This window comes from Geotrypetes seraphini, chromosome 13 (assembly GCF_902459505.1).
Source record: "Geotrypetes seraphini chromosome 13, aGeoSer1.1, whole genome shotgun sequence".
Taxonomy (NCBI): domain Eukaryota; kingdom Metazoa; phylum Chordata; class Amphibia; order Gymnophiona; family Dermophiidae; genus Geotrypetes; species Geotrypetes seraphini.
In genome coordinates this window covers 15,395,929-15,422,266 of record NC_047096.1, presented here as the reverse complement: position 1 = coordinate 15,422,266, position 26,338 = coordinate 15,395,929, and the positions used below count along the sequence as shown (strand labels likewise).

General features: G+C 44.3%; 1 protein-coding gene across 12 annotated transcripts in view; it reads left to right on the top strand.

The window, feature by feature from the left end:
• NAV1 (neuron navigator 1) overlaps positions 1–26,338 on the top strand; it is a 385,886-nt gene that overhangs the window by 297,100 nt on the left and 62,448 nt on the right. For all 12 annotated transcript variants that reach the window (XM_033917672.1, XM_033917671.1, XM_033917665.1 and 9 more), the window contains 3 exons: positions 20,094–20,232; positions 21,404–21,695; positions 24,149–24,854. In XM_033917672.1, the coding sequence (XP_033773563.1) occupies positions 20,094–20,232; positions 21,404–21,695; positions 24,149–24,854 (1,137 nt within the window). The remainder of the gene's footprint in view (positions 1–20,093; positions 20,233–21,403; positions 21,696–24,148; positions 24,855–26,338) is intronic.

Below are 26,338 nucleotides of genomic sequence, written 5' to 3'. Positions count from 1 at the left end.
AGTTTGCACGATAAACTCATAGAAACAGAAACATGACGGCAGATAAAGGCCAAATGGCCAAAAGGCCTATCTGCAGCATCCACTATCTCCTCCTCTCCCTATTGGCTAAGGCTCTTAACATTTGCATCTCCTCTTCCTATAGACTAAAGCTCTTTACACCTGCATTGTGATGTCATAGAACTTTATGATTATAGAAACATTGTAACATGATGGCAGGTAAAGGCCAAATGGCCCATCTAGTCTTCCCATCCGCAGTAACCATTATCTCTTTCTCCCTCTGACAGATCCCACGTGCTTATCCCAGGCCCTCTTGAATTCAGACGCAGGCGCTGTCTCCACCACCTTTTCCAGGAGACTGTTCCACGCATCAACCACCCTTTCCGTAAAAAAGTATTTCCTCAAATTACTCCGGAGCCTATCACAGCTTTGCTTTTCAATGAGCCCTCTCTATACCCATCTTAATATTAAACCAGACCATGCAGTGGGTGATCACTGGATGCCAGATGATCACCCACTGTAACATCAGAAACACTTTCCCCGTTTGTAAGCACTAAGTCCAGTATAACCCCCATCCCGCGTAGGTTCCATTACCAACTGCTGGAACAGTTCTCCTTGTAGAGAATCCAGAATCTCCTTACCCCGCAATAGGGATACCCCAATCAACATCTGGCATGTTAAAATCACCTATTAGCAAGACTTCCCCTTTTTTAGATATAATCCGGATGTCTACTATTAAATCTTGATCTACCTGGAAAGACCAGGCAAAGTGATGTTGGAAGTGGGACCTTCCCAGTAGATAAACAGAAATCTAGAACGCTCTTCCGGAGGCTATTATAGGGGAAAGCACCCTCCAGGGATTCAAGACATGGTTAGACAAGTTCCTGCTGAACCAGAACGTACGCAGGTAAGACTAGACTCAAATAGGGCACTGGTCTTTGACCTAAGGGCTGCCACGTGAGCGGACTGCTGGGCACGATGGACCACTGGTCTAACCCAGCAGCAGCAGTTCTTTTTTATTTATTTATTTATTTATACAACTTTATAAAATTTTTCCAAGCATAAACATCTTGTACAGAAAAGTACGATCAAGACACCTCTATTTAAATTAATTTTCAATTCTGAAAAGTAATTCACTCAAATTATAATAGGAAAAGAAGAAAAAGTTCAGCTTCCCTTGATCACACACCAGTCCTCTAAATTAAATTAGATCCAAGATTTAAAGAGTATCTTAATTAAATGCAAACAAATATAAAGAAGCACTTTAACTACTACTAAAACCGAGAACTAATTTCCAATAGGAGCTGTTGTTACTTCATTCTCAAGTCGTTTCATTGAGATAAATTTTATCAAATGAGATGGATCTACAAATACATATTTCAACGAACCATATCTAACGACACATTTACATGGGTATCTTAAAAAGAAAAACCTCCCAATTTGAGTCACTCCAGGCTTCAAATTCAGGAATTCTCTTCTTCTTTTTTGAGCCTCTCTTGAGACATCTGGGAAAATTTGTATATGGAAACCCAGGAAATCCTTGGATCTATTCTTGAAGTAAAGATTTAGGATCCAGGCCTTGTCTGGAGCCAAAGCCACAGTCAACAGGAACGTGGCTGACGTAGCCACTTCTCTGTCCGATTGTTCTAATATAGCTGAAATATCCGCAATTCTTATGTTCTAATAATCATCATTCTCAGGAAAGCAGTTTTAACAAATAAGTTTGCTGGAGGTTGACGTTTCATTGGAGTCGCATGAAATCTTGGTTTTGGCAGAGTGCATTTGTTGGGCTACCTTGATAGAAAATTCAATAGAAGCAGAATAGGTGCAACTCCCCATTCAAGTTTTGCTTTTTTATTTTTAAGAATCCAAAGCGCAGTACATGATCTTCTTATCTGACAAATCAGTACCTACATTTTTGTGAACCACTGTATCACAATATGAAGCACTTACTCCCTGCACATCTTAACAAAAAGAAGACAATTATCTTTTTAAGATCTAGGTGTGCTGAAAAAGATTCTCTGATTAAAAAGAAAAAAGATGACATATCCTGGAGAGTAAATTATGGGTTAAGTAATAATATGCAGGCATGACAGCTCATTTCAATATAGCAGACTTTTGGCTGGCTTTGTTGAATTCTGCTGGAGGATGGTTTGGGAAACTCTCTAGTTGGGACATGCAACTAATTTTTATGACTGAATGGAATTGTTTGCATTGGGTATAAAGGTAAAATTGCGGGACAAAACATTTTTTTTAGAAATGCAAAAGTGGCATTGTGAGACTCATAGGTGAAGGGGAGGAATATGTAGAAGCTGATAAAGATAAGGCTGAATTGCTTAACAAATATTTCTGGGAGTGGCCTTAGGTATCTGGCCAGTTGGAGTCAGGCTACCCCCAGTGCATCCCAGAATGCACTGGGAAGGAGGCCTAAGACTCCAGTTAGCCCAGGCACTTAAAGCCCCTCCAATGGGAGGGGCCTTAGGTGCCTGGGCCAATCAGGGCCTTAGGCTCCTCCCTGGTGCTGACCCAAATATAAGACGAGACCCCTATTTTTGGCCCCAAAATCTCATCTTATATTTGAGTATATATGGTAAGTGAAAGACTCTTCTAAATCTGGAGAGATGACGTCTTGGCTGAGACCTGGAGATAGACACAAAAAGAGAGCATCTAAATACAGACAAACAAATAATGGAGGAATATAGCATAATCCAAGCTCTCTGGTATTCCCAGGGTGAAAATAAAGCATAGTAAAAAAGATCAATTGTATCCTTGCTTTCTCAGTCTTGGCGTTGGTAATAAGCCTTTCGAAGACAGGCCTCTCTAAGTCCATCTATCAGTGCACATGCCCTTCTCGCCTCCACCCCCAATTCCTTCTTCACACAGGCTCATAAATTGAAGTAATGTAATGTAATGTAATGTAATTTATTTCTTATATACCGCTAAATTCCGTTAGGATTCTAAGCGGTTTACAGAAAATAGACAACAGGGTGCATTAAAATTATAAGTAAGATAGGTACTTAGAAATTCCCTTACTGTCCCGAAGGCTCACAATCTAACTAAAGTGACATGCCTTTCATCTGGTAAGCCTTGTTGCCTTCGTTCAGAGCTGGTCGTTATGCGTTACCTTAAGAGATTTATAAATTGCATTTCTTTTGACATTTATAGCCAGAGAAATATCATCCAATCCCTGCAGTCCTCTCCATTATATTAAATGAAGTCAACAGTTATTAATTTAGGTTATAATCCTTTGGCTTATTACATTAGGAATTTAATTTTCAGGGAAGCCACATGAAAATAGACCTTCATATAAACGAATTATCCAATTTTTATTTTTTGCATTTTTAAATGAGTGCAACAAAAAGATTCCATTGAATCGCAAAGTTTGTCAAGATTTTCTATTTAACACCCCCCCCCCCTTTTTTTTGCAAAACTGCGCAAGTGCCATCCGGCATGCTGAATGCTCTGCACTGCTCCGACACTCATAGGAACTCTATGACTGTCAGAGCAACGCGGAGCATTCGGCACGCCAGCCAGCACTAAAAACCTCTTGCGTAATTTTGTAAAAGGGGAGGTAACTTTGTAGGTATTATCATATTCTTGGAAGTTGAAATATGTAGGTACCCTAAAAAGCTAGAAAGTAGTTAAGGTTCAGGCCGCCAACATGGGTCCAGTCACCTGGCAACAATTAAAATTCCAGTGTAGCCAGTGTCCAGGGTACTGGAAGAGAGGGAAATGACTAGTTTCGTTTGTTTACATCAGTGTCTCTCAAACTTTCTCGAGCCGGGGCACACTAAAGGTAGTGGCCACAGCTCAAGGCACCCAGAAGTGCACGGACATCCACGTCGACGTCCGTTCATGTGCAGAGGTCCTCCGATGGGCCCTGAGACACCAGTAGGGGGTGCCAGCAGGGAAGAAGGCCAGAGGGGGGGAGAGGCACTGGCGCCAGCTGATTGCCTACAGCAGCCTTTCTCAACTACTTCAAGCTAAGTAACCCCTAAGTCAGGGGTGTCCAACCTGCGGCCCCATGAAGTATTTTGTGTGGCCCCAGTCGAGGGTGATGCAATGTTTTCCTCTGCTGCCCCCGGGTGTTTACCGTCTTGCCAGCTCCCTCCTCTGTCTTGCTGCAGCATTTGCGCATTTGTGCGGCCCCAGAAACATTTTTTTCGGCCAATGCGGCCCAGGGAAGCCAAAAGGTTGGACACCCCTGCCCTAAGTCTTACCCCCAACCACAGGCCACCCTAGGCCCCAGACCCCATACCCTGTGCTAATTGTAATGCAATTTTTTCCATTCATTTTTCATATATACGGCAGATATAAATTCTCAAAACTGATACATTTCAATCACTATATTGATAAATAAAATCATTTTACCTAACGGTGATCCTCTGCAGGTTGCTGTAATTAGCTTTAAAGGTGAGGCTGGGGAGGGGGGGAAGCCAGAGGACGCTAGAGAGAACATGCAGGCCTTTGGTGAAATGGGCAGCGCTGGTGCCGTACCACGTAGGGAAGTCAGCTTGCAGGCACCTTTCTTCCTCCTCATTTCGGGAGGCACACAGTTTGAGATACACTAGTTTACTTGTTAAAGCACAGCAGTGTCTTTCCCAATTTGCCATTATGCACAGTGGCGTAGTGAGGCGCCAGGGGCGGTGGCGCCTCCCCGCTCCCTCCCAATTCTTCCGCACCACTCCTCGCCCCCCCTGCTCCTTCCACGCTCCACACACCACATTCACATCCTCCCATCCCACCTCGATACCTCTGTAAATCTTCGCCAGCGCGAGCAGCTTCTCCAGCCTTCTGCTTGCACCAGCGTTGGCTTTCCCTCTGATGTCACTTCCTGGCTCCATAACCCAGAGGGCGCCAGGCCGGTGCGAGCAGTAGGCTAGAGTAGTTGCTCAAGCAGGTGAAAATTTAAAGAGGGGAGGGGGGGCATGAATGTGACTTAGGGGATTAGAGAAATGCCATCGCCCCCCCCCCTAACTACGCCACTGATTATGCATATTATTTGAAAGGAAATATTTCTCTTTGATTATTTTGGCAATTTTGCCCCAGGTGCATTAGATAGAGGCTGGGCCCACCAGGACAGATAGGGAAAATTGTTTAAATGCCTGAATGTAAACCACTTGTACCAGCGGTCTCAAACTCCAACCCTTTGCAGGGCCACATTTTGGATCTGTAGGTACTTGGAGGGCCTCAGAAAAAAAATAGTTAATGTCTTATTAAAGAAATGACAATTTTGCGTGAGGTAAAACTCTTTATAGTTTATAAATCTTTCCTTTTGTCTAAGTCTTAATAATATTGTCATTTATAGCTAAAGAGACGTATGATGAAGAAACTGTTTTATTTTACTTTTGTGATTATGATAAACATACCGAGGGCCTCAAAATAGTACCTGGCGGGCCACAAGTTTGAGACCACTGTGTTATGGGGAACGGTTAATCTGCTGGCTGGGTTGGAGGGCAGAGGGGAGAACAGGACAGTCAAGCTATTGTGACATCACTGATGAGGTTGGCTCTTATTGGTTGAATGAGGCATTATGACATCACAATCTCGGCTCTCCTTCCCAAAGACAAACAGGATGTCATGGATACAGTTAAGGCAGTGGTCTCCAACTCAAACCCTTTGCAGGGCCACATTTTGGACTTGTAGGTACTTGGAGGGCCTCAGAAAAAAAACCAGTTAATGTCTTATTAAAGAAATGACAATTTTGCATGAGGTAAAACTCTTTAAAGTTTATAAATCTTTTCTTTTGGCTAAGGGCTCCTTTTTCAAAGTTGCGCTAGCATTTTTAGCGCATGTACCGGATTAGCGCGCACTACCCGAAAAACTACCGCCTGCTCAAGAGGAGGCGGTAGCAGCTAGCGCGTGCGCTTATCCCCGCGTTAATGTAATGTAATGTAATGTAATTTATTTCTTATATACCGCTACATCCGTTAGGTTCACACCTTTGTAAAAGGAGCCCTAAGTCTTAATAATAATATTGTGATCAAGAAACTTTTATTTTACTTTTTTGATTATGATAAACAGACCGAGGGCCTCAAAATAGTACCTGGCGGGCCGCATGTGGCCCCCGAACCGCGGGTTTGAGACTTAGACTATAACTGGTATATATCATCCCGAAAAATTTTCAAAACTTCATGTATCCTACACCAGAGTCTGTACGGAAACTCAGCAGCCCCCCCCCCCCCCATCCAACTATTCTCTACGGTTTGGTCGACATCAAGTAGAATCCTTAACAGAATTCAATTAAACCTGCCATCCAAAAAAATACCTTCACTACAAGCGAATTTTCCACTCTGCGCCAACTTTTCTGGCTGTAAAAACCTGGAATGACCTATCAGAAGCGATCAGGAAAGAGACAAACTGCACCCCATTCAGAAAAAACCTGAAGACCCACCTCTTTGGCAATTAACTGTTTCATCTTCTGTATAGCACCCCCTACTTCTAGGCCCCTCCCCTTGCTTCTCCGTGCCCTCCCCTCTACTTCTTTCCCTCTTCCTCTTTGATCCGTCGCCTTGAGCTTGTATAGGTTTGTGCAACTCACAAATGGAAGATTAGATTAGTATATAAACATAAGGGCTCCTTTTACTAAGCTGCGTTAGGGCTTTAACACGTGGAATAGCGCGCGCGCGCTAGACCTTAACGCCAGCATTGAGCTGGCGTTAGTTCTAGAAGCATAGCGCGCGGTAATTTCCTGCGTGCGCTAAAAACGCTAGCGGACCTTAGTAAAAAGAGCCCTAAATAAATTTTAAAAAATATACAGTGGTACCTTGGTTTACGAGTGCACCAGTTTTTCGAGTGTTTTGCAAGACGAGCAAAACATTTGCAAAATCAGCGCCTCGGAAACCGAGTTTGCCTCGATTTGCGTGGGGCGCCCCCCGCAATCCGGCACCTTCCCCCCGCGATCCAGCACCCCCCCCCCCCGCCGTGATTCCCCCCCCCCCGCCATGATTCGGCACCTCCGCCCCCCCCCCCCCGCCGCTTCTTACTGTCATCTAGGCCTTGGCACTGGCACCGACGTGTCCTGTGCGTTGGTGCCAGTGCCCGAAGATCGGCCTCCTCTTCTTGCTGGGCCTTGAGCATCAGCGCATGCTCAAGGCCTGCGAGTTCTCGCTCTCTCAGAGATCTCGGAGAGACCGTGAACTCGCAGGCCTTGAGCATGCGCAGATGCTCAAGGCCCAGCAAGAAAAGAAAAGGCTGATCTTCGGGCACCGGCACCAACGCACAGGACATGCCGGTGCCAAGGCCCAGATGACAGTAAGAAGTGGCAGGGGGGGGGGGGGCGAATCGCGGCGGGGAGGGTTACCGGATCGCAGGGGGGGCCTTCGGGGGGAGCAATGCCGGTTCTCGTGGGGGTGGAATAGAGCAGCGCTGCTGGCCTCGGGGGGTGGGAACGTATTAAAGCGAGTTTCCATTATTTCCTATGGGGAAACTCGCTTTGCTATACGAGTATTTTGGTTTACGAGCATGCTTCTGGAACGAATTATGCTCGTAAACCAAGGTACCACTGTATATAGAATAGAGTATATATCTTTGAATGTGGCATGAGTATTTGCTGATGAAATTTGCCATGAAATGTTTCTTGATAAGCCTACATTGGGAGTCCACCAATCGCTTGGCAGAAGAGGGTGAACTGGTAAGATTGGATCAAGACTGGCGATGCCTTCTGCTTGCAGCTTAACTTTAGTGATTTTATGGGCTCCTTTTCCGAAGCCGCGTTAGCGGTTTAACGCGCGTAATAGCACGCGTTAAACTGCCGGCCGCGCTAGCTCCTCTTGAGCAGGCGGTAGTTTTTCGGCTAGCGCAGGGGTTAGCGCTTGATGAAAAGTCACGTGCGATAATGCCGCTAACACGGCTTCGTAAAAGCAGCCCTATATGTTTCACAATAGATAAAAGTACATTTATGAATGATCAGATTTTGCCACTATGTCTTTCATTTATTAGTTGTTTGATACTAGACGCAGCAGATCCAGGCAGCGAGGAGTTAACCTTTTATTTTTATGACCTATAATGTCTTGTAGCCCCTGACCTGAAAGCTTTCTTGCTCTAGCTTATTTTTGCTGTATCCTATGTAGTAGAGGATCTAGCTAACATCTGTGCGTGTGTAAGCCTATCCTGCACTGCAGCCCTGTGGCTCCCACACACTTTGCAGAAATGGCGGCAGCCAGGAAGCAGACCAGCTGCCGTCACAGCTCAGAGGCAGATCTAGCTGCCGAAAGAGAAAACAAAGAAGCTTAAATTTGGCCCAGGCTCTGACAGGCATTTTTCCACGTGGTCTGTTCTCCGACGTTGGAGCATTGACTGCTGGTGTGTAAAGCAAGTCTCGAGGCACTGGAATGGGATATGCGTGCGGCAATTTAATGAAAGCATTTAGGTGGAATAAGTCATTATAGTATATTAGCAAAAATTTGCATTGTGTGCCAGAACTTAGGTTCAACCCTTTACACGCTGTCAGCGGTATTGCCTCTCAGATCTCGATTGAGGATGTATCAGTTCCAGAAGTAAATAAGCTCCTTAATTTGGGTGTGATTTTAGACTCAAGATTTATCAATGAGACATCAGGCATATGATGTGTTTCAAGGCTGAAGTTGTTAAGGAGACAGAGATTATCTTAAAGAGGATCATTTCGGATTGGCTATGCAGAGAGTATTGTGACACCGTGTTCTGATTATTGCAATGGGCTATTAATCGGTGTAACAGGGGAGGCTCAGAATGCCACAGCAAGGGTTGATCCACTGGCATAAGAAGGGGGTGTGGGGGAGGGAGGCGGGCCACCCCGGGCGCTGTCTTTGTAAAGGACGCAGGATGTGATAAGAGCGGATAGCGTAGCTGGCTTTAAGAAAGGTTTGGACAAGTTCCTGGAGGAAAAGTCCATAGTCTGTTATTGAGAAAGACACAGGGGAAGCCACTGCTTGCCCTGGGTCAGTAGCATGGAATGTTACTACACCTTGGGTTTCGGTCAGGTGCTAGTGACCTGGATTGGCCACCATGGGAATGGGCTACTGGGCTTGATGGACCTTTGGTCTGACCAGTATATCTTTTCTTATGTTCTTACCTGAGCCAAGAGGACGCCCCACGCATACCTTGTCTCTTCGGGCCAGGTCTGGCGTGCATGCGCCGATGTGATCTGATGACATCGCACGCATGCATGTGTGTGATGTCACCGCGTCTCATCCGCACATGCGCAGATGCACTCCAGACTCGGCCCCGATCTCAACGGCTTTTCAAAACCCGGACAAAGTGCCGAGTTTTGAAAAGCCGTCCGGATGCCTGGACAGTCCTCTTAAAAAAAAGGGCATGTCTGGGTAAAACCTGACATCTGGTAACCCTATTACCGTATCAACTCAGAATGGTGCAGAACATAGAAGTGTTTGAAAAGAAATTTAAAAACCTTATTTCAGCAAGCATATGGAGAGGCTGGAGATGCCGGTTGTGCTTAAGTGTGGCAAGTGATGTGTGCGTTCTTGTGCATTAGAGGGCGCCATGCTCTTGCGCCACTCATGCTCCTCTCGTGTTTGTGCCCACTTTGGAGTTATAGCATGTAAGTGTAACACCTAGCACACTTGAGAATGAAAATACTCCTACTTATCACTTATATAGCGCTGAAAGGCATATGCAGTGTTGTACATTTTGACATTTATAGACGGTCCCTGCTAAGAAGAGCTTACAATCTAACATGGACAGACAGACATGACATATAGGGTTGGGGATGCAGAACCCAAAGTGAGAGGAGTTAGGAGTCGAAAGCACTCTCGAAGAGGTGGGCTGACATTTATAGATGGTCCCTGCTCAGAAGAGCTTACAATCTAACATGGACAGACAGACCTGACATATAGGGTTGGGGATGCAGAACCCAAGGTGAGAGGAGTTAGGAGTCGAAAGCACTCTTGAAGAGGGCCTTGAACATTGCCAGAGACAGAGCCCGCTGTAGGAATTCGAACAGCTTGTTCAAATGCTAATTAAAGGCGCCTTTTGATGAGTGTAGCTCTCGACATATGCTTATAGAATAGCCCTGTATGGCAGTGGTCTTCACTAATTTTTAAGTCGGGGCCGCTTTGGATCCAATGAGCTGAAAGAGAGCCACCAAATATCTTCCCATGCGAAGATATGTGGTGGTCACCACATTGCTGCCCAGTGTGTGTCAATGACATATACTCCGCCTTCAGACTTTGTTAGGTATATCCTTAGAAGGTGGACATTTCCAAATGCATTCTCTTCACCTCCTGAGGCGTGCCTTGTCCTACAAGCATTTTGCGCTTCTTTCCATCTTGCTTCCCCCTTTATGTCATGAACTTTTGTTAGAGAGGCAGAAAGTATCAGAAGAAAAGCCAGAATGATGATGAGGGCCTCCCCGTAGGCCTCCAAGGGCCATCATTGGCCCCCAGGCCATGCGTTGAAGAACACTGTTGTATGAGACAAAGACAAAAACCCCACAACTGCAGACAGATGTACATGATGCAGACAAAGTTTATTAGGAAAAACAAACAATTTGTTGCGTACAAATAGACCACTTTTTACAGAATATGGGAACCAACACAGTCTGTGTTTCGGTCAACACGTCTTCTTCAGGGGTCCTAGTGAGAAAATGTACATGTATACTCAATCACTAAAATATATAATGTGGGTACAGATATAAGGGTGTGTGAAGGTATGGTGACAGAGGGATTGTATATGAACCAGTGAAAGACAGACAAAGCAAAGGGGTGGGCGCATGTGGTGGAAAACGAGTCGTTGTGTACGCCTGTTTCTAGCAGGGATGAAAAAAACTTGAAATAAAAGAGTGTTGGGTGGGGCCAATAGTAATTTTTTGATCTGACTTTGTCTCCAAATACCTGAATTAGGTCCTTAATACCCTGCAAACTATCCTCATCTGCACAAGCCTCAAAATACTTTAAAACTATAAATAGCAACATTCTAGAGCTCATATTGTGATGTCATAATTCCTCATTCCATCAATGCCTAAGCTCTGTCCTCGTTTGCAGAAGCCTCAAACACTTTAAAATCATAAGTAGCAACATTCTAGAGCTCCGATTGTGATGTCATAATGCCTCATTCCACCAGTGCCTAAGCTCCGTCCTCATCTGCACAAGCCTCAAACACTTTAAAATCATAAGTAGCAACATTCTAGAGCTCCGATTGTGATGTCATAATGCCTCATTCCGCCAGTGCCTAAGCTCCGTCCTCATCTGCACAAGCCTCAACCACTTTAAAATCATAAGTGTTCAAGACTTGTGCAGTTAAGGCAGAATTTACAGGACCGGGACAGGGACAGCGGCGAAACTAACGGGGACGGGACAGGAAAATTGAGTTCCTGCGGGGACAGGAAAAAATAATGTCCCCATGCCATTCTCTAATCTGCATCTCCAAACCCCTGTTGCTTGGCACCGTTGCTCTCATTCAACATCAAGTTACGTAAAGCAGCCGTTTCACCGTCTGCCAGTTAAAGGGTTAAATACTAGTAACAGAAATGAGATACAGTATTGGAACAGCATAGTAGAACATTCATATAACAGAAATATGATAAATGTCAGCAGGATACTGGCAATAACCATAATAGGCAACACTTTAGAACATTCACATAACATAGATATGAGACTCATAATGTTGGTACAATATAAATGAAACACCTTAAAAGGAAATACTTGTATATTTAGAACATTCACATAACATGGGTATTAGGGGGAAGGAACAAATGCAGTTCAGACGTATAAACAGACTAGATAAGTCAAAGGCATTGAGAGAAATATATGGACGGCTAAATCAAAGACAAATTATATTTATAGTTGAATTAGGTACGTGAAGCTGGTTTTAGTTGCAAGGTTTGCTGCAAACTAGTCCAGATGTAACCTATTGCCACTGACCTTAAAGGCTTTGGAGAAGAGCCAGGCTTTCACTTGCTCCTTGAAATAGAGGTAGCCAGAATCCCTAGCCTTTGACTTCACTTGGTCTAATGTTTAAAGCCTTCTTTTCTCTCTTCTTCCTCCTCCATGTGGTTCCAACATCTTTCCCCTTCTCTCATACCCCTAGCCTGGTGTCTTTTTCTCTCCCCCTCCCAACACCAAGAGGTCTGGCTACGTCTTCGCCCTTCCCCCCCTCCAACCCCACCCTTACCGCGGTTCTGTAAATTTTGTGCAAGTTATTGGCATCAGCCTGAAGACAGGCTGCTTTCCGCCATGCCCTGGGTCTTCCCTCCTGCCCTGCCACACAGCGTCAACAAGCAGGCCTACTCCGGAACTCTGCATTTCCACTTCTGGGGGCAGACCTGCTCATTGACACTGAGTGGCGGCTGTCTGAAGATTTAAAAAGTGCAACGCCGGGAGGGGGATGGATGGGCTGGAGCCGACCGATGACCGCCAGTCTTTGGGAAGGCCACGGGCCCTGTGGCCTCCCCTGTTCCGATGCCCATGACAGATAGATAGGTTTCTTGAAAGATGTATTTCTTTACTAAAAACCCAGCGGGGCCACGTTTTGCCTTCAAGCTTTGTCAGGTGTACAAAGATGCAGAAGTATTTTTCAGTAATAGAATAAAACAGTAGTATCAGACTGTTCTCAGTATTTCTCAGACAGTATCACAGCAAAAATCAGGCTGTCTTTTGCTTTGAGGGGTAAGGATAGCGAAATAGGACAAACTGCAAACTGTGTATGAAGCAGCCCATTTGGAAAGCGATAGCCCTTCGTGAAAACTCAGTATGTTGTTACATGGGAAGAGAGAGAGAGAGGGCTTCCTAAAATATGACCTCCCATATGACAGAGGGCACTTTTATGAGCAGATGGTTTCTTTAATAATTTATTGGAAGATCAGCCCTTTGAAAATATATAGCGGGAGGGGCGGGGCCAGCACCATTTTGAAACCACAGTCTCCAAGCTTATAGAAGTTAAATAGATCAGGCGAATCAACACATGTTCTGTAGAGAAACTATTTGAGGAACCAGTGAAGTTCTTGCTATCTGCCCATTTGGAAGTATTCGCAGGTTTTGTTCTCTTCCTACTGAATCAGAGAAAGTTTCCAGGACCACAAAGGTCCCTTCTTAAAAGGTACGTGGGCTTTTGGGAGTTATTTTTATTAGCTTAGTAAGAGCTTTTCCTGCAGCTGCTGGCAAAAAAAAAAAAAACCCCAACCCCTAACGCAGCTTGATAAAAAGGGGCCATAGTTAACTGTCTCACAAAACATATTAAAGAGTAATTGATTCTGCTTATAATATATTGTGCCTGCTGTTTGGTATGCATCTATTTATCCCAAAAAACATTTTTGGATATTCCATGGCATGTGAGTTGGGAGAGCCAGAAGGAAATGGATACTGTACAGTACTCCCCTGAAATTTGCAGAGGTTCCATTCCAGGAAGTTTTGTTGCCTGTCAAAAGGCAGGGGAGGCAGGAGAGGGCAGCTGGAGCGCTGGCGGGTGAAGAAAATCACTCGCAGTCTGCTTCGACCGCCTCTTCCTGTAGTAAAGTCGAGCTACACCAATCAAGAGCTGCTTTGACCTGCAGATCCTGATTGCTATAGCCCAGGGTTAGGCAATTCCAGTCCTTGAAATCTGGACCCAGGCCAGGTTTTCAGGATATCCACAATAAATATGCATGAGATAGATTTCTCAAGGAGGCAGTGCATGCAAATCCATCTCATACATATTCATTGTGGATATCCTGAAAACTTGTCCTGGCTCCGGCTCTGGCTCTCGAGGACCGGCATTGCCTACCCCTGTAGCCCGACTTTACTACAGGAAGAGGCAGTCGTAGCGAGTCCGCGAACCATGAATTCGCGGGGGAACACTGTATATCCAAGTGTTCTGGTGACAGCTGGGTCCCTATGAGATAGGTGAGTAATTCTGTTTTGGGTCTTGCTGAGATATTGCCTGAGCTTTACAAAACTTGTTGGCATTCGTGAGAGGTAGGGGTTATTGGATGTTTAGCAGATGTGTAATACTGCAATCCTCAAACTGTACACACGGATCAATTTATAGATTATCCAACCAACAACTGAATGTCTGCAAACAACGGAATGGGGGCTATAATACTGCAATCCTGGCAAGCTGTGAGCCAGTCAAGTCTCCAGTATTTTCCTCTTGGATATGCTTGAGATATATTTGCATCCAGTGGAGGGAATGTGCGCAAATTTCTCATGCTTATTCACGGGAGTTGTCCTGGAAACCTGGCATTGTCCTTTTTTAGGAATTCATAAAATTTGTTCGACAAATCAGCCCGAGCTCCTTGCAAATTCCTCGCCAATCCCTTCAGTCATCACACCAAAGTCTTCTTGTCATCCTTTCCTTTCATGTTATTCCTTTGGTCTTACTCCATAAAACAACGTTTAACGTTGCAGGCCCGTCCTTTGGAATAATTTTCTTCATGGACTGCACTCGTTGCAGTCCCATTCAGAAGTTAAGGATGCTTTGAAAACGTATTTCTTTAAATGAGTGTTTGAGGCTACTCTTAGAATCTGCAGGGTCTTCTTGTCCCTTCCCCGAGAACCTCTGTCCAGGGTACCAAGTCTGCTTGCTTGTTTGTTTTGTTTTTGTTAGTTGCATGGATGAGATGTTTTCTCATAAGAACAAAAGAAATGGCTTCACCGGATCAGACCCTAGGTCCATCCAGTCCGGCGACCCGCACTCGCGGAGGCCAAGCCAGGTGTTCCCTGCTGAGAAACCTTGTTTACTCGTATCCCCCAATGTGATTTGCAAGAAGGTGAGCATCCAACTTGCCCTTGAATCCCAGAATGTTGGTCTCCATCACGACCTCCTCCAGGAGAGCGTTCCAAGCGTCCACCACTCGTTGTGCGAAACACAATTTCCTGATATTTGTCCTAGGACTGGTGCCCCTCAGTTTCAGTCCATGGCCTCTTGTCCGAGTCACATTTGACAATGTGAATAACGATGTTTCTTGCTCTATTTTTCAAATCCTTTTAAAAGTCTCTATCATGACCCCTCACAGTCTTCTCTTCTCGAGGGTGAACAATCCCAGTTTTCCGAGGCGTTCTTTGTAGCTCAAATTCTCGATACCTTTAACTAGCTTCGTGGCTCGCCTTTGCACCCTCTCCAGTAGGGTTATATCCTTCTTTAGGTAGGGAGACCAGTGTTGGACATAGTACTCCAAGTGTGGTCTGACCATTGCTCTGTAAAGCGGCATTATGATGTCCGCCGATCTACTCATGATTCTCTTCTTTATCATGCCCAACATCCTGTTTGCTTTCTTTGCTGCCGCTGCGCATTGTGCTGATGGCTTCAGGGTCCTGTCTATCAGTACCCCCAGGTCCCTTTCTTGTTTTGCTCTTGCCCAATGTCACACCTAACATTTTATATTCATGTTCCTTGTTTTTCTTACCCAGGTGCATCACTTTGCATTTTTCTATGTTAAACTTCATCTGCCACTTTTTTGCCCATTTCTCTAGCTGGTTCATATCTCTCTGAAGTTCTTCTCTGTCCTTTTGTGACCCAACTACCCAACATAGGACAGAGAAGGACTTCAGAGAGATTTGAACCAGCTAGAGAAATGGGCAGAAAAGTGGCAGATGAAGTTTAACATAGAAAAATGCAAAATGATGCACCTGGGTAAGAAAAATAAGGAACTTGAATATAAAATGTTAGGTGTGACAAAGTTTGTCTGGCTCTTACTGGCTTTATATCAAAATTATAGTTTCTTTCTAAGTGTGCTTCTCTTATTGTTGAAAACTGTAAACTGCTGTGATACTCGGTGTCAGGTCAAAAGCGCGCCGGGACAAAGGCGCGAGCAGACAATTGAGTGCAGCGCGGAGGTGCGCGCTGAAGAAAATTACTGTTTTTAGGGCTCCGACGGGGGGGCGTGGGGATGAACCCCCCCACTTTACTTAATACAGATCGCGCCGCATTGTGGGGGCATTGTGGGGGGTTTGGGGGGTTGTAACCCCCCAAATTTTACTGAAAACTTCACTTTTTCCCTGTTTTTAGGGAAAAAGTTAAGTTTACAGTAAGATGTGGAGGGTTACAACCCCCCAAACCCCCCACAACGCCGGCGCGATTTGTATTAAGTAAACTGGGGGTGCTCCCCAACAAAAACCCCCGTCGGAGCCCCTAAAAACAGTAATTTTCTTCGGCGCACGCCTCCGTCTTGCGCTCAGTTGTCGGTGCGCGCCTTTGTTTTCCGCGTTGTTGTCTATGAACCGTGATAGTTAGTAGTGGAATATCAAATAAAGATGAACGTGAACTTATGCATTAGACCATTCCCTTATGGAAATCCAGGCTCACTTCATGCCACGATGAACACTGTTGACTTTGGAGACTTAACATAAATGACATTTTAGTGCCCAGGTTCATCAATAATGGATGGGACAGTAAGGCACTATTCATTCGGAGCAATGCAACTCTGCTGTGGAAAGTTCCGGTGATTCTGTACCATCTGTCAACATGGCACATGCTGTAAACCACCCCTGCCCTTGAGATGGCACAGCAGGTCCTAAATGTTGGCCACAGCAGGTGCAGAATTTCAGCGTATAAACCCTGGCTCTGATTTTATGGCATTTGCTAAGTGTTTAGAAAGAGAATTCATACTGCTTTTTTTAATACAGCCATTCCTGTCCTATTAGTCACCAAGATCAGTTTTCAAAGGCATTTAAATGCCTGACTCCCAAGTCAGCCCTTCTGAAAATTGAACTGCTTGAATTTATAAGTATTTCATAAGGCATTTAAATTTACGCAGGAAAAGGTCAGTGGTCTGAAGTCTTTTAGCTGTTTTTCCAGTAATAGGTTCCTAACGTAAGAGAATGAATTGTAGGCTACCCACATTTAGGTGAAATTTCAGTCGAAAGCTTGAGCACTCGGGTTGGGTTGAACGTTCTTCTAAATTTCCACAAGCACCAAGCTCCTTTTCAAAGTGGACCGTTCATTTTGGAGGAAGGGGACCCTTCAGTCTGTTTCTTTGTAATATTTATTTATTTTTTTTTTTATTTTTTTTTTTTAGTTCAATGATTTTATTGAATATTATAGGAATTATAAACAGAAAGCAGTTCAAACATATAGATCATAATAAAAATCATGTATCAAATATTCGTATCTACAATCATTTGAATAAAACTAGATTAATGAGAAGGATCCAGAGTATCTGGAACTGCTTAGAAAAGGAATAGAAGAAGACAGAGAAGCAGGAGGGATAAGAGAAAGAGAGAGAAAGATAAAGGAAGAGAGAGAGAATGAGAAATAGAGAGAGATAGAGAGAGAGAAAGAGAGAGGCAGAAGTGTCTATAGAGCAGATCGAACATATGAATTTAAGAATGGCCAAGGTGATTTGTTTCGTGTCAAATTTGTAATATTTCAAAAGGCATTGCAAAGATGAGCGTGAGGTTGTCGGTTATCGCATTCGTTCTAATCTCATGTGGATGAATGAGCCTTGTGGATATGCTGTGGGATGCACTGGAGTGAATGGAATGCAAAGCGCAGGGAGATATGTTTCACTGCATGTACTGTTGGCTCACCTTTAGTGGTATCAAGCAGGGGCATGGTGCAGAGCTGGGTGATGAAAAGCTATTGTTTCCCTCAAGAACTGTGATATAGAAGTACGATCACAGTGTCCCAGAAATGCACTCCACATGTTACATAAAGTCCAATGCATTTTAAATGCTTCTTTCTCCCTGTGCATGCTAACTGTACTCCTTCTGCATTGCTAAGGAACGGTAGAAAAGAGGATGCCACTAGAGAATGACACAGTGACAGAATTCATCACCATTCCCGTCCCAGTGGATAACCGTGGGAAACCATCCCCATGTCATTCTTTAAGGAGAGAGGGAAGAATCAGAGTATGAATGGCCACAGCCACTGACCCTCAAGCCTTGCACTGAAGAATGCTGGTGTAGAAGGATTGAGGTTGAGATAGACACTAAAGAATGACACAGGATGGTTAGAACATAAGACCATAAGCGTTGCCATACTGGGACAAACTGAAGGCCCAGTATCCTGTTTCCAGTAGTGGCCAACCCAGGTCACAAGTACCTGACAAAAATCTAAAGAGTAACAACATTCCAGAGCTGAGATTGTGATGTCACAAAGCCTCATTACACAAATGCCTAAGAGCCAAACTCATCAGTGATGTCACAATGGCTTCATTATCCTATACTTAGCTCACATAAGAATCAGCGTATGAATGGCCACAGCCACCGACCCTCAAGCCTTGCATTGAAGAATGCTGGTGTAGAAGGACTGAGGTTGAGACAGACACTAAAGAATGACACGGGATGATTTCCTGCGATTATCCGCGGGGATGGGGATGAATTCTGTCACTGTGTCATTCTCTAGAAGCCACATCAAGTTTGTTTGCATCAGTGAAACACTTGGGAAGATAATGGATTGACAAACTTGCCTGCTTCCTTTTTTCTAAGAGGAAGAAATCCCTGATTTTAAGATAGGTCACATAAGTACATGTGTTGAGACCCTTCTGTAAAGATAACACACATGATGTATGACTGAGGGGACAGTTCTATAAAGTGGCATTTACGTGTAGACGTGACAATGAAGAATGCTTAGTGCCAGTTCTACGACAGCAGGTCTGCCTAATCCATTACAGCAGGGTGGGCAACCTCGGTCGTTGAAGACCACAACCCAGTCAGGTTTTCAGGATTTCTGCAATGAATATGCAAGAGATCTCTTTGCCTCCATTGTATGCAAATAGATCTCTTATGTATTCGTTGGGGAAATCCTGAAACCCAACTGGGTTGCAGCCCTCAAAGACCGAGGTTGCCCACCCCTGCATTAAAGAACAATAATGCAAAGCCATTTTGCGTGGTAGGTAGTTTTTCTCAAGTACCTAATTTCATTTTAGTTTGATACATTGTAAACCGCTTAGGTTAGTAAAATGCAGGAGCGGTAGATCAAATCTTAAATAAGCATAAACAGCTTACGCCAGGTTAAAGCCAAGTACAAGCTGGTGCACCTTTGCAGTGTCCACATCTGATACTTATAAGGCAGGGGTCTCAAAGTCCCTCCTCGAGGGCCGCAATCCAGTCAGGTTTTCAGGATCTCCCCAATGAATATGCATGAGATCTATTTGCATGCACTGCTTTCATCGTATGCTAATAGATCTCATGCATATTCATTGGGTAAATCCTGTAAACCCGACTGGATTGTGGCCCTCGAGGAGGGACTTTGAGACCCCTGTTATGAGGTGTACACATTGCTGGGTATTACATCCATGAAATGCCCATGCTCTGCCCACTGGGATAACCCATTTATTGTTATGCACCATCCCCCAGATTCTATACAGGGCAACTAAAGCATGCCTAAATTTGGCTGCACGGTGCAGATTAGGGACTTATTGCGGGAGGCCTCGGCACATCCCGTAGGAAGTCCTTTTAAGCCATGATAAGCACACGCTAGTACTTCCTATAAGCGTCGGCGCATTTAGCGCCCCGGGCCGCGGTAGAAACCTCTATTGCGGCTTAGTAAAAGAGGGCCTAAATTTTAATCAAAATATTGTTATGATTTTCATGCATTGATGAATAATAAGTCATCAACAGTCCAGTTCTCCTTTCTTCCACAATTGAAAATGTCCTTTTAGAACAGGGATCTCAGAGTCCCTCCTTGAGGGCCGCAATCCAGTCGGGTTTTCAGGATTTCCCCAATGAATATGCATTGTAAGCAGTGCATACACATAGATCTCATGCGTATTCATTGGGGAAATCCTGAAAACCCGACTGGATTGCGGCCCCCAAGGAGGGACTTTGAGACCCCTCTCTTAGAAGAAACACTGGTTAGAGAATGACACAGGGCAAAGTTTGTCCCCATTCCCACCCTATCTCCATGGTAATTCTGTTAAAATATTACCGTTACTGTGGATTTACTGAGGTTTACCATTCATTCCCATCCCCGTGTCATTTTCTAGTTTGAAATAACTCTGGTCGGCTTTGGAGCCCAAATGTTTTGGCGATATACGGACTTATTTATTGGGATTTATTAACCACCTTTATGAAGCGCAACAACCTATGCAATGTATGGCTTGACTAATAACATGTAACCAACATGCCTGCTTGGAGTGGAAGGTTGATCTTCAGGCTGGATCTGCGGTACCAGGTCCTCGTTCCTCTTGACACTCTCTGAGGAACCGATCTAATGCTAAACGTATGTGTGTTTTTGTGTTCCAGCTGGGATGAGAGCAGCTCCATCAGTAGCGGCCTCAGCGATGCCTCTGATAATCTCAGTTCGGAAGAGTTCAATGCCAGCTCTTCCCTCAACTCTCTGCCTTCCACCCCCACAGCTTCCCGAAGGAACTCCGCCATAGCCGTAAGTTATCTCACACTCTGTGATCTTTTATTAACATTTATAAACCACCGGTGGCATAGTAAGGGAGAGTGTGTGTGCGTGGGGCTGCCCCGGCACTCTCTTGGCGAAGGTACTGGTGTCTTTCTTCCTCTCCGAGTACCTCTTGAAATGTTCACTGATGCGAGCAGCCTCTTCCACCTCCTGCTTGTGCTGGTCTTGGCTCCCTTCTGACATCACATGGTCGTGGGACCAGGACGTGACATCAGAAGGGAGCTGAGGCCGGAAGATGCCTCTTGCGCCGGTGAACATTTCAAGAGGTACGCAGGGGGGGAGGGGCTCAAGCAGTGGAGAAAAGTAGGGACACAGCGATGCTGAGTTCCACTGCCCTGGACGCCTCCCTCCCTCGCTATGCCACTGCAAACCACAATCCTATAATCATGTGCAAAGCGATGATGACAGTTAAAATCATAATAACATAGGTGAATATTTATTTATTCAATTTTCTACTGTTCTCCCAAGGGAGCTCAGAATGGTTTATATGAATTTATTCAGGCACTCAAGCATTTTTCCCTTTCTGTCCTGGTGGGTTCAGAATCTATCTAATGTACCTTGGACAATGGGGGGATTAAGTGACTTGCCCAGGGTCACAAGAAGCAGCGTGGGTTTGATCCCACAACTTCAGGGTGTTGAGGCTTTAGTTTTAACCACTATTAGGGGAAGAGAGCCAGTATTGAATGTTATTTTTGTATGTTGTGTTTGTTCTGTAATTAATAAGCAGGCTATAAATGAAACAGTAAATAAATAATAGCATAGAAATATCAGTACAGTTAAAAATAAATAGAGTTCCAGATGTGAAAATTTGGGGGACGGTGCCACCCCAGTATTTCAGTCCCATGGACTTTACATCTGCTTTTCAAAATGAAAATTGGTTTGTCCTCTGCTAACTCCATCTTTCTCCTGCCACTTTGCAGCATGGGTATTTTTTCTCGCTGAAAGGAAGGTAAATTTTCAGGCCTCATTTTACCCAGGTTATCGAGGCTGAAAATGACCCTTCGTGGTCATTAATATAAATATATTTTTCTCGAAACAGACTGATTTTAGATTGCGACTTATTGACTTGATGAGACTCCCCCCCCCCCCGATTAATAGTTGCTTGAACTTATCGATGAATTGTTTTGTTTAAAACCCCTAGCTACGCACAGACTCTGAAAAACGCTCGCTGGTGGAGAGTGGGCTGAGCTGGTACAGCGAGTCAGAGGAGAAGGTTCTTGGTAAGCTGGAGTACGACAGTGGCAGCCTGAAGATGGAGCACGGCTCTCGGTGGAGACGTGAGCGCTCGGAGAGCTGTGAGGAGCCTGCGAAAAGCGACGTGAGGAAGCCTGTCACTCTTGGGCAGTCAGGATCTCTGAGGAAGGGCAAAAACCCCCCTGTGGCCATCACCTCACCCATCACCCACACATCGCAGAGCATGCTGAAGGTGGCAGGTAAGGAGACAGTGTCGCCAACGCCAATACTAGTGAGTTCACATGGCAAGGTTCAACGGTAAGTAGAAATTCAGGCTGCTAGAAGTTACTGCTGTTTGACTGTCTTCCTGAGTTTGATTTGGTTTTCCTTAATAAGCCACAGAATGCATGTCATTCTGCACTGGTTCCTCTTTGAGCTATCAGGGTAGTCTGTCCATGCCATTTAAAGTCTCCAGCATTCAGGGCACCTTTTGCTGTTTCATGCTTGGAAGCTCTGGAGCTGTCATTTTTTTTTTCTAATTGGAGGGGGAAAAAGCATGGTGTCTACCCCACCCCTCTCCTTGGGAGCATATGCTGATCCAGCCTGCATTATGTCAAGATGAGAACTCTCAGTTCTATTTTAAATACAGACTCAATTAATATTCTAATCCACTCCTTAGTCATTTCACATTTAGACTATTGTAACTCTCTTCTTAACGGTCTACCTCAAAAAGAAATTCGACGTTTACAACTCATACAACATACAGCAATCAAATTAATAAATAAAAAAGGTAAATTCGAACATGTCACTCCGCTCCTTAAAGAGGCTCACTGGCTTCCTATCACTCACCGTATAACTTATAAAATTATTCTCCTCTCTTTCAAAATTAAAAACTCTCACTTACCTTCATTTCTTGATAAATTATTAATACCCCAAAGTTCACCTCGCTCTTTAAGATCTACTGAGCAAAAACTTCTATATATACCATCCTTAAAAGAATCCTATTACACTAGAAAAACTAATTTCGCAATAACAGCACCCACCTTATGGAACTCTCTCCCACAATATCTTCGTGATGAATTACAACTACCAAAATTTAAAATCAATCTCAAAACTTTTCTTTTTCAAGATGCATACGACAAACCCTAATCTCAAAATCATATTTTTTTTTTTTTTTTTGGAAACAGTCCACCTTCTTCTTTGTTATGCCCCCACCCCTTATGTGTCATCCCCTTTCCCCTCTATATCCTTTTTTCTTCTTTAATTATGTAACTTTTTCCCACCTCCCCATCTTTCCTCACTTTCTAGTTTGTCTGTAAATGTCATATTTGTTCACTCTATTTACTCTTTTACACTCTTTTTTTTATTTCTCTCTATTCTATATTAAATTATGTTTTTTTTTTTTTTTTTTCTTTTAATTTTCTCTATTTATAATTGTAAACCGGTCAGATATTCATTTTATGATCGGGATATTAAAAACTAATAAACTTGGAAACTTGGAAACTTGTATGAGGTTTTTGAGATCACATAATTCTCTTTGGTGTAAGTGCACTTCTCCCTCCTTATTCGCGGTTTCGGTTATTCGCGGTTTTTCGTGCACAGGCTCCTCCCCCAAATTTACATCGCAGGAAGTCGCTCCTCCCAGCGATGCACAGAGAGAATCGATCCTCTCAGTGTTGTACAGAGAAAATCGCGGCCCTTCTCTGGAACGGGTAAGGTTATTTGCGGTTTTGTGTCTTTGTTTCGGGCTTTTGACAGAAAAACTGCGAATAACATACATAAAGTTATTCGCGGTTTTTCTGTATTCGCGGTCATGCTGATCCCCCTATCTCCGCGAATACGGAGAGTGAAGTGTATAGGGTTACCGTAAGACTCCAGAAAAAGGAGGACGGATTGAGACATCCAGGTTTTGACTTATATTGCTTCCTATAATTGGCACTCAAAATTCAGTACCAGAAAAATTTGGCGCTAAGAATTATTCTATAAAAACACTCGTCCTCTGTAGAATAGCGCTTAGAGCCTAGAGGCTTTGGTTCAGTTATGCCCTCTGGACATCTAGAGGCACCCAGATGAATAAAGAGTAGATGTCTGTCTCCCTTTACCTCTCCTGTCTTTTCCCTGTATATCTATCTGGACAATTGGGCTTCTTTCTGCTCTTGGGCTCTCTGGACTCCAAAGAACCTGTTTGTGGCCTGAATCTCCTGCATAAACACTGTCCCCTTCTTCTCCGGAATCCCCTGGGCTGTTGGACTCGTTCCTCCTCTTAGAATTCACCTGTGTCAGACTTCCTTGGATGACCTTTTCTCCAAGGACCTCATATTAAGGACAAGGTCCTCTCTTCCTAGTTCCTGTGTCAAAGGACTAGCTCTTGAGCAAACTGATACTAATTTATTCAAAAGATGATAGAAGCCTTCATGGGCTCTCCTCAAGAAAGATGCTCCATTGGACCAGAAAGGCAGGACCTTACTTTGCTCTTCCTCTCCCCCACGAGGCTGACTGAACTTTAGATATACCCTTTGGACCCATCCTCTAGGAACCTTCCTAGAGAGGAACATCCAGCCTGTTGAGAATCTATCCACTATGGCCCTTGCACACCCTAGGTGAAAGCATAGTTCCTTCTGTTATCTGTTGTGAAAGGAAAGGCAACAATGCGCTTAAAGTCATGCTTTTAACCTCTTTGATTTCCGGTTTTCTCTTTTTCACATCTCTCCAGGTTCATGCAGAATCGAGACAAAGGCCACAGATAAAACCAAACTTGCTGTAAAAAACACAGGCTTGCAGCGTTCCTCGTCGGATGCAGGCAGGGACCATCGAGTAGCGGAAGCCAAGAAACCTCCATCTGGAATTGCTCGGCCATCAACCTCCAGCTCTTTTGGGTACAAGAAACCACCTCCAGCAACTGGCACAGCAACTGTGATAACCTCAGGGGGTTCAGCGACCATGAGCAAGATTCAGAAATCTTCTGGCATTCCGGTCAAACCAACCACTGGGAGGAAAACTAGCCTGGATGTTTCCAACGGCGGGGAGCCTGGTTTCCTTGCTCCAGGGGCCCGGTCCAACATTCAGTATCGAAGTTTGCCTCGGCCAGCAAAGTCCAGCTCTATGAGTGTGACCGGTGGACGTGGCGGCAATCGCCCAGTCAGCAGCAACATTGACCCCAGCCTTCTCAGTACCAAGCCGGGAGGCATCACGGTGTCACGCCTGAAGGAACCATCTAAGATCGGCACTGTCCGCACGTCTGTGGCTCCGGTGAACCAGACAGACAGAGAAAAGGAAAAAGCAAAAGCCAAGTCTGTAGCTTTGGACTCCGAATGTGGCTCTCTGAAGCCAATTTCATCCCCTGACATCGGTGCTAAAATTCTACCCTCCCATCAGCCTTCTACCAAAATATCCGAGGTGCCCCCAACTACCCCTGTCAGGTATGAGCCTGCAGATGTTTTAATTGAATTCACATTTTCCTTTCTGGCTGACCTTTGGAACCAGTAAATGCATGTGTTCTGAGAAAATAGAAGTCTACCATAGACAACTGCATGATATATCCTTTGATAGAAACCACCCATTAGATCAATTTTCGTGACTCTCCTAGAAACCTTCTGCTGCTTTTGATTCAATAAGCCTAGTTCAAAATGTTGGGATTTTTTTTTTTTCCTTTTTTCTATTAATATTTCCTTATTTGGCAGAAAAATCTTGCAAGCTTCTATGAAACTACATATTGCTGTTGCATTCACCGGGCTGCTTCTTTTCAAGTTTACACTCCTCCCTCAATATTCGCAGGGATTAGGGGCAGAGCCGGCAAGCGAATATTGAAAATTTGCGAATAACTTGTGGGCCGACTCTGACCCACCTCCAGCCTCCCTCCCGCCTTCCCCCCGGCATCCTGGACCTTACTTGATGGTCTTGCGGCCTTTCAGGGCAGGAGCGATCTTCCTACACTCCTGCCCCGTGCAGATCACTCATCCAAAATGGCTGCCGTGAGTTCCCATAGTCTCTATATATAAATATACAGCATATATAATTCCAGTTAGTACTGATAATTGGGTGCTAATGGTGCAATTTATGAACATATTTTAATTTATCTATTGCCTATCAATGAAGGTTGTCTAAGTGGTTTACATTCAGGTACTAAAGCATTTTTCCTCCTCTGTTCTGGTGGGTTCACAAGGGGACAACCTAATATATTATCACCCTGAGTGGTCCAAATAATCAATATATACAATATACCGTGATACACAGTTTTACACTCAATATAGGAGATGCATCTACAAAATTCTACTTCATAGAATAACTGTTCTCTATTCAGGAAAAGGCCTCAGAATTGGAGCCTACGCACAGTCTTATCATAGACTAAACTATCAGCGTAGTTTTATCTGCTCCATTCTCCAGTCATTGGCCAGAAAAACCTGAAATTTATATTACTTTCAATATTTTATTCTTTCACAAGGGTTCACAAGCGGGCAGGAGGGGGATTAAGTGACTTGCCCAGGGTCACAGGGAGCAGCATGGGACTTGAACCAATAACTTCAAGGTGCTGAGCTGTAGCTCTAACCACTAGGCCACTCCTTCCTCTGGGATCCAGACATAAATTTAATCATGGGGACGTAGCCATAGATGGGCAGATTGAGGGTGTTTCTGCAATTTATGCATGCTTTAAGAAAGATCTATGCCTAATTTAAGTGCGAGGATTTACACCAGGGTTTATGTAAAACCTCACACCTAAAGTTATGTGCTTATCCCGGTGCTAAGCACTACTCTATAAATCAAGCCTAACTTTGTTTATAGAATAGTGCTTGGCATGTTTTTTAATTGGAGCCAGTTTTTGAGCACCATTTGTAGAATTAATCCCCCCCCCCCTTTTACAAAACTGCGAAAGCAGTTTTTAACGCAAGCTGGTGCGCTGAATGCT